This window comes from Aulostomus chinensis, chromosome 12, assembly GCF_037954235.1.
Source record: "Aulostomus chinensis isolate RoL2024-O1b breed Wild chromosome 12, RoL_Achi_v1.0, whole genome shotgun sequence".
Classification (NCBI taxonomy): domain Eukaryota; kingdom Metazoa; phylum Chordata; class Actinopteri; order Syngnathiformes; family Aulostomidae; genus Aulostomus; species Aulostomus chinensis.
In genome coordinates this window covers 28,438,915-28,451,262 of record NC_141331.1, presented here as the reverse complement: position 1 = coordinate 28,451,262, position 12,348 = coordinate 28,438,915, and the positions used below count along the sequence as shown (strand labels likewise).

The 12,348-nt window shown below is 47.6% G+C and overlaps 1 protein-coding gene across 1 annotated transcript in view; it reads left to right on the top strand.

Annotated features, from left to right (window-relative positions):
• Nucleotides 1-12,348, top strand: part of LOC147252670 (actin-related protein 3) — a 14,266-nt gene extending 1,918 nt beyond the window's left edge. Inside the window, exons 2-12 of the mRNA XM_086221044.1 lie at nt 1,386-1,441; nt 1,601-1,725; nt 2,708-2,818; nt 2,999-3,094; nt 3,213-3,320; nt 3,740-3,883; nt 4,893-5,066; nt 10,398-10,490; nt 10,575-10,700; nt 11,044-11,127; nt 11,563-12,348. Coding sequence (XP_086077170.1) covers nt 1,386-1,441; nt 1,601-1,725; nt 2,708-2,818; nt 2,999-3,094; nt 3,213-3,320; nt 3,740-3,883; nt 4,893-5,066; nt 10,398-10,490; nt 10,575-10,700; nt 11,044-11,127; nt 11,563-11,658 — 1,213 coding nt within the window. The 3' untranslated portion in view covers nt 11,659-12,348. The remainder of the gene's footprint in view (nt 1-1,385; nt 1,442-1,600; nt 1,726-2,707; nt 2,819-2,998; nt 3,095-3,212; nt 3,321-3,739; nt 3,884-4,892; nt 5,067-10,397; nt 10,491-10,574; nt 10,701-11,043; nt 11,128-11,562) is intronic.

The window sequence follows — 12,348 nt, the reverse complement described above, 5'->3', positions numbered from 1 at the left end:
AGCTTCGGCTTGCGAGGCCGCAAGAATGCAACAAAGGTTTTTCAGGAAGCAGAGACTTGCTTGTGGAGCTTAAAGGAACATGTCAAGGACTCGTCCGACCCACCCCCGTCCACGGTGCTGAGCTAACTAGTGTGGGTCTCGGCTCCCTCGAGCAGTCTGTCTTCATGTTTGGCTCTGGCAACGATGGACCAAGAGAAAAGTTCCTAAAAAGTTGCTTGTTGTTTCATGTGACCAACCCTCGAAATGCCTGTCACCAAACTCACCACAGCTGCTGGCATTCCTCCTCTTTCAGCGCAATTGTAAAACTGATTCATCACCACGCTGCTGCCCCGCCGTCATTGAATGGTCTCAATGAAAACGGTGACCCTCAGTGCGCTTTATTAAAACTCCACGTGTGGAGTAAATGATGAGATGTGGTAATTCACCCACAGTTCTGACTGCAGGAGTGTCAGCAAAAGCCTGTTGAGGCAGGTGGAGGCAGACAAGCTGGGACTCCTCTGTGGTATGAAGGCGGTGAGGGTTTCTGGAGCAGCTGTGCCGTCCCAGAGCGCCAGCCTGGGCTGATTTAGGGTTACATGCTTCGAATGTTTCATGCATGACAGAGAACACGGGTAATGGTAGTAGCCCATATAACGTGGGAGACACCAGTTGTTGCATCGCATTCACACATCTGTTGGTGTCCACGTGAACCGCGTCTGGCTGACGGCAGAATCTAGAAAAGTGGGATCGAACCAAGTCTGTTTTCTTTTGAAGAGGAAGAATCACAGCGACTCATAGTTTAGGCGTCTGAGGGCCTCTGGCTTCTCCAGTAGGAATCAAAGGAGCCACTCTTGTGACCAGGACGCGGTCTATTATGCCATCAGCAGTGTCCTTTATCAGCCCCTCGGGCCTCACGAGCAGGAAGCACTGAGCCCTGTGTGGAGCGTCCCCAGACGGACATCTGGCTGGCATGTGTCCCCCTCTCCCAGCAGGGACGGCGCTCTGAGGTCCCGCTCAGGGATTCACGTACACTTGGGACAGGTCTCTTTTTGGGGAAAGTCAGACTTGTTTTTCATGATCTGAGAGAGTGAGGTGGCAGCTAGCTTACATATCAGCGTCACAAGTTCATTCATAAGTGAGTCGGTTGTGAAAAGTCGTCCTCTGCCCCTCGGCGCATCATGAATGGCTCTATAAATGGCGCTCCGTGAACCAACTCCAGAGCTGCTGTTGCTTCTGGCCCGCGACCAGTCTGCCAGGACAGAGACGGCATTGATCACCATGACGGAGTCGCAGACGGCAGCCAAAGAAGTCAGCTCTGGTGCATACAGATGCAGCTGCTGCTTGCCTTGTGTCACAGCAGCAGAATCCCTCTTAATAAGCAGCACGTGTGTTCTTCTCTCCTGCAGTTACACCAAACTGGGCTACGCAGGGAACACGGAGCCCCAGTTCATCGTCCCGTCATGTGAGTATCTCAGTCACACCCCTGTTCACTTCCCTTGATCTGAGCTCAGTCAGCAACAATGAAGACCAACCTGGAGGGGCTTCTTCCTGTCACTGACATCACAAGAGTGAAATGCTCTTCGGTTGGAGGTCAGTGGTGAACCTCCCGTGTTCTCCTCAGGTATCGCCATCAAAGAGTCAGCCAAGGTGGGCGACCAGGCCCAGCGGAGGATGATGAAGGGGGTGGATGACTTGGATTTCTTTATCGGAGATGAAGCTGTGGACAAGCCCACGTACTCCACAAAGGTAGATGACCGAACTGCTTTGCCTCCCACAGACGCAGCAGCGGCACTGTTGACGTGCTCTTCACGCGCGCGCGCTTCATTTGGGAGGCTGGTTGGAGGAGAAGCTGGCCTCCATTTTCCAGCAGCAGGAGTCTTTATACCCTCCATCAAAGGAGTGTCATAAGTGCAGCAGCAGCAGGCCCATAAACCTCATGAGTTCCATTTAGGAGGTTTTAGCTCAAAAGCTACCAGGCTGACTTCCACCAAGGTGGGGCGGGGGTGTGGCCAACAATGTGTCCACTTTGACCGGAGCGGAGGTCAGAGCTCTGCACCCTCTTCATACCCAACATGGCTGCTCAGCAGGGATGGGTGTCACGGTGGAATGTCGCAGCAGGGCTGTCCTGATGCTTCCGTCAGTCAGCTGCCCCGCTTGCAGCAGGGCCCATCGGGTCTGGACTAGTTTTCAATCAGATGAGTTTCAGCTCTGAAAGTTGCTCAGTCTTCTTTGGGAGCCTGTGAAGGCTAAATCAGTCCAGACCCCCCCTCTCATGAAAGAAGTTTCATGTTGTTACTCGGATCCCTGCTGTCGTTAAATACCTGAAGATGTGTGTGGGCTTGATGGTCCTCCATTCATAGCACCATGAATATCATCATGGAGTTTAAAACCACATCTCCTGCACGGCACCAAGAACAGTCCACTGGTGGGCATGGATACGGGTCTGAGAGTGGTGATGGTGACCCACCAGACCTTCTCCTTAGAACCACGAGAACCTTGTCCCAGGTAGTAAACGCCAAGATGATCTGTGGGCTGCTGAGTGTGTCCTGTGGCATCACGTGGACCCCTCAGCCCCCGTGTGTTTCACCCATGGCTGCTGCAGCCTGTCGCCGCCCTGCATCGGGGGCTCACCAACAGTCTGCTGCCTGCCAGTTTACCACATGAACATCTTCAACGTCTGAAGCTCAGACGGCAGTGACATTTTTTCTCTTGTTCGTCGCACCGACAGTGGCCGATCCGTCATGGCATTGTCGAGGACTGGGACCTTATGGAGCGCTTCATGGAGCAGATCATCTTCAAGTACCTGAGGGCGGAGCCTGAGGACCACTATTTCCTCCTGGTAAGACTCAGATTCTCTCAGTTGGTAGTTGGGCTGCCATTGATGCCCCTGAATGATGTATGCATTGACTGTCATTAATGGTACGCTGATGCTAGCAGGTTGGTTGCTATGGAGCAAGCGTTCTGTACCGATGAAGCTAATTATTCTGTGTTTTTATGCTTTTATTCTCTTCTTTTGCAGACAGAACCTCCTCTGAACACACCAGAAAACAGAGAATACACAGCTGAGATCATGTTCGAATCCTTCAACGTACCGGGGCTCTACATCGCCGTGCAGGTCAGCCTGCATGACCTTGAACAGCTGATGACCTCCACATAGTCTCGGCTTGTACACACTAGTCATTTGTTTACGATAGACTATGCTGTTAATGTGTGTGTGTGTGTGTGTTTGTCAGGCTGTGCTGGCTCTCGCAGCCTCCTGGACATCCAGACAGGTGGGGGAGAGGACACTGACAGGCACTGTGATTGACAGCGGTGACGGTGTTACCCACGTCATCCCTGTGGTGAGTTGACAGGCAGTGAAATGACACTTTACTCACACACACACACACACACACACACACTCCTCCACTGTCACTGCTGTGAGAGCTGCTCGGTCATGAACCAGCTTCAAAAGCCCCACCTGTCCTCTGCCAGGTGGACAGGATGGTGTTGATGGTTTAAAGTAGGCCACAGCGTCTCAGGGCTCAGAAGGAGTGACTCAGCTCCAGGAAATGTGCTTGCAGAATACATTTAGACGCCTGAATGTCTGACTCAGCATGTCTGTGGTCTGAATGAGCACAAACGCCACAGCGCTAAAAGCCCAGTGGATCCACAGAAGCTTCCTGCTACCCTGACCTCCTCAACACACTGTCAACGCTGGTACTTGAGCAAGCCTGGCCAAGTAACGTGTTTCTGTCTTCTTCACTGGTGCGGCGCTCAGGCTGAAGGTTACGTCATCGGCAGCTGTATAAAGCACATTCCCATCGCAGGACGAGACATCACCTACTTTACCCAGCAGCTCCTGAGAGAGAGGGAGGTGGGCATCCCGCCCGAGCAGTCACTGGAGACAGCCAAGGCAGTCAAGGTAGGTCCTCAGCTTCATTTCCCATCCACCACTTCTCGTGTCCTTGGATACCCCAGATGTTGGCGCCAGTCCCACGTAACAGTGTCCTGTATTATGTAAGAGGAGAGGCTCTCAGACACGAGCCTTGCGACAGTCAGCTAGATGAGCTGTCTACTGGGGCCCGGCTGCTAACGTCTCCCTCCATGCTGGTTGGACAACCAAACCTAACTTTTCACATTTACACTCCCCTCCCAGTAAGAACACCAGACAGGAGACGCCTCTGCATTTAAATGTTCATGTCAAGGCCATCATAATGAAGACAATAGCAAAAGGCTCAAATATATTTTGACAGGACCAGGGGACTGTTCACAGGGACAGACAACCCTGACCCCGTGGAGCGACTGTGACCTCACAAAACCACAACTCCAGAATTTGCATATTGTGACAGTTGCAGGCAAATGATGACTTTTGTGTTTTACATTTTTCAAAACATCAACCAGCACGTGAAACGTCTGAGCTTCTGCCGGCAGACACTCATCCCCCTCCTGCACATGGGGGCAGGTCACTTTGGTTCAGGGGTGTCAAACTGGTCCAGGACAGCGCCGTGTGGCTGCAGGTTTTCATTCCAGCCAAGCAAAAGCAGCACCTGATCCATGAGCTGTGAGGACGCCACTTGATGGATTCAAGTAGATTCAGGTGTTGCTTTTGCTTGGCTGGAATGAAAACCTGCAGCCACACGGCGCTGTCCTGGACCAGTTTGACACCTGTGCTTCGGTTGCTCAGAGGAATAACCTCAGCCCACATGAGCTCACATCAGAGCGTTTCTCCTCACCTCTGGGCTCATGTTCAAATGGGTTGTAAGTCCAGTCGTTCCTTCTGCTGAGATCATCAACATGCAAATGTGGGAGGGTGCAGGTTTGGCTGTCAGGCCAAGACCCCAAGTGGGACTGTGATTTCCTACTGGAGAACTGATGCAGGAGGCCAGTGATTCAGACTGATGGGTGATGTCTGTGACTGGGACCCCCCACAGGAGCGGTTCAGCTACGTGTGCCCCGATCTGGTCAAAGAGTTCAACAAGTATGACACAGACGGCTCCAAGTGGATCAAGCAGTACACTGGCATCAACACCATCAGCAAGAAGGAGTTCACCATCGATGTGGGCTACGAGCGCTTCCTGGGACCTGAGATCTTCTTCCACCCGGAGGTCAGTCAAAGCCACAGAACCCCAGCAGCTCCCCTTGTCAGAACCCGGGGTACTGGGTCTGCTGCACAACAGAACCGAGCTTTTCTGCTTGTTCAGGATCGAATTTGAGAGGAAAACAATCACAGAAACACTCAACTGTGATCAGGAGGCTAGAGAGGGTCCTCACATCAATCAATCAATCAGTCAATCGATCAATCAGTTGATCAGGCTTTATCTGTAGCGCCTGAAAAAACTAATCAGGTCAAAGTTCTTTGCAAGCGACTGAAGAAAGAGATGAAATAGAAAGAAGTAAACTCCGATTATTAACATTCTTATCAACTAATGCACCCTGACCAATCAGTGAGAAGACCTAGTGAAGACCAATAAACCAGTAAAGGCCATTGATTATCAACTGGTGATTGAGTGGTGACTCTCAGGCACCACAGCTTTCCTCAGCAGATCACAAACCACTGCTGTGTCCTCCAGAACCTGCCGTGGTCCCAGGGTTTCCCCTGGATGGCACCACCTCAGCTGCAGCTGCACTCCTGACTGCTGTCTTTACTACTACTACTACAGTAGTAGTAGTAGTAGTAGTAGTGTCATTACAAGTATCAGAAGTAGTAGTGTCATTATTAGTGTCAGTAGTAGTGGTGTCATTACTAGTGTCAGCAGTGGTTTGTATCAGTAGTGGTAGTGTCATTACTAGTGTCAGTAGTAGTAGTGTCATTATTAGTGTCAGTGGTGGTAGTGTCATTGGTAGTGTCAGTAGTAGTAGTGTCATTGTTAGTGTCAGTAGTGGTAGTGTCAGTAGTAGTAGTAGTGTCAGTAGTAGTAGTGTCATTGTTAGTGTCAGTAGTGGTAGTGTCAGTAGTAGTAGTAGTGTCAGTAGTAGTAGTGTCATTGTTAGTGACAGTAGTGGTAGTGTCAGTAGTAGTAGTAGTGTCAGTAGTAGTAGTGTCATTGTTAGTGACAGTAGTGGTAGTGTCAGTAGTAGTAGTAGTGTCAGTAGTAGTAGTGTCATTGTTCGTGACAGTAGTGGTAGTGTCAGGAGTAGTAGTGTCATTGTTAGTGTCAGTAGTAGTAGTGTCATTGTTAGTGTCAGTAGTGGTAGTGTCAGTAGTAGTAGTGTCATTACTAGTGTCAGTAGTAGTAGTAGTGTCATTACTAGTGTCAGTAGTAGTAGTAGTGTCATTAGTAGTAGTGTCATTGTTAGTGACAGTAGTGGTAGTGTCATTACTAGTGTCAGTAGTGGCAGTAGTGTCAGTAGTAGTAGTGTCAGTAAGTAGTGTCAGTAGTAGTAGTGTCATTACTAGTGGCAGTAGTGGTAGTGTCAGTATTCGTGTCAGTAGTGGTAGTGGCAGTATTCGTGTCAGTAGTGGAAGTGTCATTACTAGTATCAGTAGTGGTAGTGTCATTACTCGTGTCAGTAGTGGTAGTGTCATTACTAGTGTCAGTAGTGGCAGTGTCATTATTTGTGTCAGTAGTGGTAGTGTCATTATTTGTGTCAGTAGTGGTAGTGTCATTACTAGTGTCAGTAGTGGTAGTGTCATTACTAGTGTCAGTAGTTGTAGTGTCATTGTTAGTGTCAGTAGTGGTAGTGTCATTACTAGTGTCAGTAGTGGTAGTGTCATTGTTAGTGTCAGTAGTGGTAGTGTCATTACTAGTGTCAGTAGTGGTAGTGTCATTACTAGTGTCAGTAGTGGTAGTGTCATTACTAGTGTCAGTAGTGGTAGTGTCATTACTAGTGTCAGTAGTGGTAGTGTCATTGTTAGTGTCAGTAGTGGTAGTGTCATTGTTAGTGACAGTAGTGGTAGTGTCAGTAGTAGTAGTAGTGTCAGTAGTAGTAGTGTCATTGTTAGTGACAGTAGTGGTAGTGTCAGTAGTAGTAGTAGTGTCAGTAGTAGTAGTGTCATTGTTCGTGACAGTAGTGGTAGTGTCAGGAGTAGTAGTGTCATTGTTAGTGTCAGTAGTAGTAGTGTCATTGTTAGTGTCAGTAGTGGTAGTGTCAGTAGTAGTAGTGTCATTACTAGTGTCAGTAGTAGTAGTAGTGTCATTACTAGTGTCAGTAGTAGTAGTAGTGTCATTAGTAGTAGTGTCATTGTTAGTGACAGTAGTGGTAGTGTCATTACTAGTGTCAGTAGTGGCAGTAGTGTCAGTAGTAGTAGTGTCAGTAAGTAGTGTCAGTAGTAGTAGTGTCATTACTAGTGGCAGTAGTGGTAGTGTCAGTATTCGTGTCAGTAGTGGTAGTGGCAGTATTCGTGTCAGTAGTGGAAGTGTCATTACTAGTATCAGTAGTGGTAGTGTCATTACTCGTGTCAGTAGTGGTAGTGTCATTACTAGTGTCAGTAGTGGCAGTGTCATTATTTGTGTCAGTAGTGGTAGTGTCATTATTTGTGTCAGTAGTGGTAGTGTCATTACTAGTGTCAGTAGTGGTAGTGTCATTACTAGTGTCAGTAGTGGTAGTGTCATTGTTAGTGTCAGTAGTGGTAGTGTCATTACTAGTGTCAGTAGTGGTAGTGTCATTACTAGTGTCAGTAGTGGTAGTGTCATTACTAGTGTCAGTAGTGGTAGTGTCATTACTAGTGTCAGTAGTGGTAGTGTCATTGTTAGTGTCAGTAGTGGTAGTGTCATTACTAGTGTCAGTAGTGGTAGTGTCATTACTAGTGTCAGTAGTGGTAGTGTCATTACTAGTGTAAGTAGTGGTAGTGTCATTGTTAGTGTCAGTAGTAGTGTCAGTAGTGGTAGTGTCAGTAGTAGTGTCAGTAGTGGTAGTGTCATTACTAGTGTCAGTAGTGGTAGTGTCATTACTAGTGTCAGTAGTGGTAGTGTCATTGTTAGTGTCAGTAGTGGTAGTGTCATTACTAGTGTCAGAAGTGGTAGTGTCATTATTTGTGTCAGTAGTGGTAGTGTCATTATTTGTGTCAGTAGTGGTAGTGTCATTATTTGTGTCAGTAGTGGTAGTGTCATTACTAGTGTCAGTAGTGGTAGTGTCATTACTAGTGTCAGTAGATGTAGTGTCATTACTAGTGTCAGTAGTGGTAGTGTCATTACTAGTGTCAGTAGTGGTAGTGTCATTACTAGTGTCAGTAGTGGTAGTGTCATTACTAGTGTCAGTAGTGGTAGTGTCATTGTTAGTGTCAGTAGTGGTAGTGTCATTACTAGTGTCAGTAGTGGTAGTGTCATTGTTAGTGTCAGTAGTGGAAGTGTCATTACTAGTGTCAGTAGTGGTAGTGTCATTACTAGTGTCAGTAGTGGTAGTGTCATTACTAGTGTCAGTAGTGGTAGTGTCATTACTAGTGTCAGTAGTGGTAGTGTCATTACTAGTGTCAGTAGTGGTAGTGTCATTACTAGTGTCAGTAGTGGTAGTGTCATTGTTAGTGTCAGTATTGGTAGTGTCATTACTAGTGTCAGTAGTGGTAGTGTCATTACTAGTGTCAGTAGTGGTAGTGTCATTGTTAGTGTCAGTAGTGGTAGTGTCATTGTTAGTGTCAGTATTGGTAGTGTCATTACTAGTGTCAGTAGTGGTAGTGTCATTACTAGTGTCAGTAGTGGTAGTGTCATTGTTAGTGTCAGTAGTGGTAGTGTCATTACTAGTGTCAGTAGTGGTAGTGTCATTACTAGTGTCAGTAGTGGTAGTGTCATTGTTAGTGTCAGTAGTGGTAGTGTCATTACTAGTGTCAGTAGTGGTAGTGTCATTACTAGTGTCAGTAGTGGTAGTGTCATTACTAGTGTAAGTAGTGGTAGTGTCATTGTTAGTGTCAGTAGTAGTGTCAGTAGTGGTAGTGTCATTACTAGTGTCAGTAGTGGTAGTGTCATTACTAGTGTCAGTAGTGGTAGTGTCATTGTTAGTGTCAGTAGTGGTAGTGTCATTACTAGTGTCAGAAGTGGTAGTGTCATTATTTGTGTCAGTAGTGGTAGTGTCATTATTTGTGTCAGTAGTGGTAGTGTCATTATTTGTGTCAGTAGTGGTAGTGTCATTACTAGTGTCAGTAGTGGTAGTGTCATTACTAGTGTCAGTAGTGGTAGTGTCATTGTTAGTGTCAGTAGTGGTAGTGTCATTACTAGTGTCAGTAGTGGTAGTGTCATTGTTAGTGTCAGTAGTGGTAGTGTCATTACTAGTGTCAGTAGTGGTAGTGTCATTGTTAGTGTCAGTAGTGGTAGTGTCATTACTAGTGTCAGTAGTGGTAGTGTCATTACTAGTGTCAGTAGTGGTAGTGTCATTACTAGTGTCAGTAGTGGTAGTGTCATTACTAGTGTCAGTAGAGGTAGTGTCATTACTAGTGTCAGTAGTGGTAGTGTCATTGTTAGTGTCAGTATTGGTAGTGTCATTACTAGTGTCAGTAGTGGTAGTGTCATTGTTAGTGTCAGTAGTGGTAGTGTCATTGTTAGTGTCAGTAGTGGTAGTGTCATTACTAGTGTCAGTAGTGGTAGTGTCATTACTAGTGTCAGTAGTGGTAGTGTCATTGTTAGTGTCAGTAGTGGTAGTGTCATTACTAGTGTCAGTAGTGGTAGTGTCATTGTTAGTGTCAGTAGTGTAGTGTCATTACTAATGTCAGTAGTGGTAGTGTCATTACTAGTGTCAGTAGTGGTAGTGTCATTGTTAGTGTCAGTAGTGGTAGTGTCATTGTTAGTGTCAGTAGTGGTAGTGTCATTACTAGTGTCAGTAGTGGTAGTGTCATTGTTAGTGTCAGTAGTGTAGTGTCATTACTAATGTCAGTAGTGGTAGTGTCATTACTAGTGTCAGTAGTGGTAGTGTCATTGTTAGTGTCAGTAGTGTAGTGTCATTACTAATGTCAGTAGTGGTAGTGTCATTACTAATGTCAGTAGTGGTAGTGTCATTACTAGTGTCAGTAGTGGTAGTGTCATTACTAGTGTCAGTAGTGGTAGTGTCATTACTAGTGTCAGTAGTGGTAGTGTCATTACTAGTGTCAGTAGTGGTAGTGTCATTACTAGTGTCAGTAGTGGTAGTGTCAGTAGTAGTAGTAGTGTCAGTAGTGGTAGTGTCATTACTAGTGTCAGAAGTGGTAGTGTCATTATTTGTGTCAGTAGTAGTGTCAGTAGTATTTGTACTTTTACAGTGGAAGAGTTGTTCTTCTCCATGTGTTCGTCCTGGTGTCCGATTCATGACTTCTGAATCAGATTCTGGTCCCCGTCTTTTCCCAGTTTCCTGGTTTAGTTCAGGAAGTGATGCGTTCTTGGGTCGTTCTCGGGTCGTTCCTGGGTCGTTCTTGGGTCATGGTTTGTGTTTGCAGTCTGTGACGTCCATGTCCACTACCTGCTTCACCCTCTGGGTCGTCCATCTCTGATGATCTGAAGTGATCAGAAGTAACATGTCGGCTGTTTATGTCCCAGTTTGCCAACCCAGACTTCACCCAGCCCATCTCCGAGGTGGTGGACGAGGTCATTCAGAACTGTCCTATCGATGTCCGGCGTCCTCTCTACAAGGTAAAGTGACGCTTCCTGCCGACAGCCTGGCGATGCTCGTGGAGCTGTTAGCTCTGCCGTCTCATCCCTCTTCTCCCCCATCAGAACATTGTTCTGTCTGGAGGCTCCACCATGTTCAGGGACTTTGGGCGCCGTCTGCAGAGAGACCTGAAGAGGACAGTCGATGCCCGCCTGAAGATGAGTGAGGAGCTGAGTGGAGGGAAGCTGAAGGTGAGAGAGCTCATTCATTCATTTATTCATTCAGTCACTGGCTGATCACGCGGTCACCGTGGCAGGACTGAAATCTCTGTCACCTTCGGCTCCGTTCTCGCTGCCGTCACGTCTCCCTGGGGGACGTAGTGGTGCTGAAGCTGAGACGGTCCCTGAGGAAGACGTGACGGCAGACGAGAGGCTCTGATAGAACCTGGGAACAGCAGCAGGTTCTCCTCTGCTGTGCAGGTTGAGCGAGAGGTCCGATGTTCAGGTGCAGGTTGGTGTCATGACTGCGTTGAAACTGACTGGTGTGAGGCGCCGGCCTCCTGAACACTTGCTGATGGTCTCCTTGTCTCCTCAGCCCAAACCCATCGATGTCCAGGTTGTCACTCATCACATGCAGAGATATGCGGTGTGGTTCGGTGGGTCCATGCTAGCATCAACTGTGAGTATCCCTGACTCCCCTTCCCCCGCAGCGCGGCGTCTGCTGTCCTCTGCCACTCGGAGGTCGTCTGCTCAGCTCTAGTTTCTTAGTCAGCTTGGCTGTTCAGAGGTGAAGCTGAAGTTCTTTATGATGCGGCTCCTGGCTGGGACGGCGTGTGAGGCCCCCGGTGCCCATGGCAACCCTGCTCTGCTCACTCTAACTTATTCAGCTTAACTGATGTATTTTTCTGGGGATGAAAGTGGCACTGCAGTGGAAGTTATGTCAGTGAAATGTTGGAGTTGTTTACCGACCACTGCATGTGCCTCAGACACGGAGTCACTTGCTAACCACTAGGTGGCACTATAATCGCAGTCGATGTGTTTCAATTCAATTTGAATGGAGTCTTAAAGCCTTAGGTCCCTGCATTCACGAGGTCGGTTCTGTGTGTCTCCACAGCCGGAGTTCTACCAGGTGTGTCATACTAAAAAGGACTACGAAGAGATCGGGCCGAGCATCTGTCGCCACAACCCTGTGTTTGGAGTCATGTCTTAACTCTGGCGCGGCGGCGGCGGGGGGCGGGGGGTGTAACCCAGAGTCTAAACAGGAAAGTGAGAGAGAGACCAGACCAAACTCAGACTGGCTAGAAATTTATTGTGAATGCTTTTTTCTTTTTCTTCCTTTCTGCTCCTTTTTTTTCAAATGGAGGGATGTGGTGTGTACGCCAAAACTGTAGTACGGATATTTGTGGTTCTGTGGAGCAACACGCAGTGAGAGGTGATGATGGTGATGATGATGGCGGTGATGGTGATGATGGTGATGTGTCTCAGGAGGAGGAAGCAGAGGCTCACACAGCAGCAGGTTGAGAGCAGAACCCCTTGTATTAGTGAACAGTGGTGGTGGGAGGCTCCAGTTGTCCCGTCAGCCAAGCTGACAGCATCTTTATACTTCATACAAAGGATTTTCTATGTACAACTCTGGGTTTTAGTAGTACAGAGTAGCTGTACAAGCGAGCGAGTCCCTCACGTCCTCGCTGTCCGTCTGTCTGTCCTCACTCCTCCAGCTGTCATTCACATCTGCTTCACACCAGACAGGTTTGTCCTCGGAGACGCAGTGACAGAAAATCACGACTGTCAGACCAGTATTGTTAGACTAGAAGTTTTTTATTATTAAATACCAAATTATTAAAGAATGGGGATTTGTGTATTTAAGGCCTTGCAACATTCCAATAAAGGCTTTGATTTG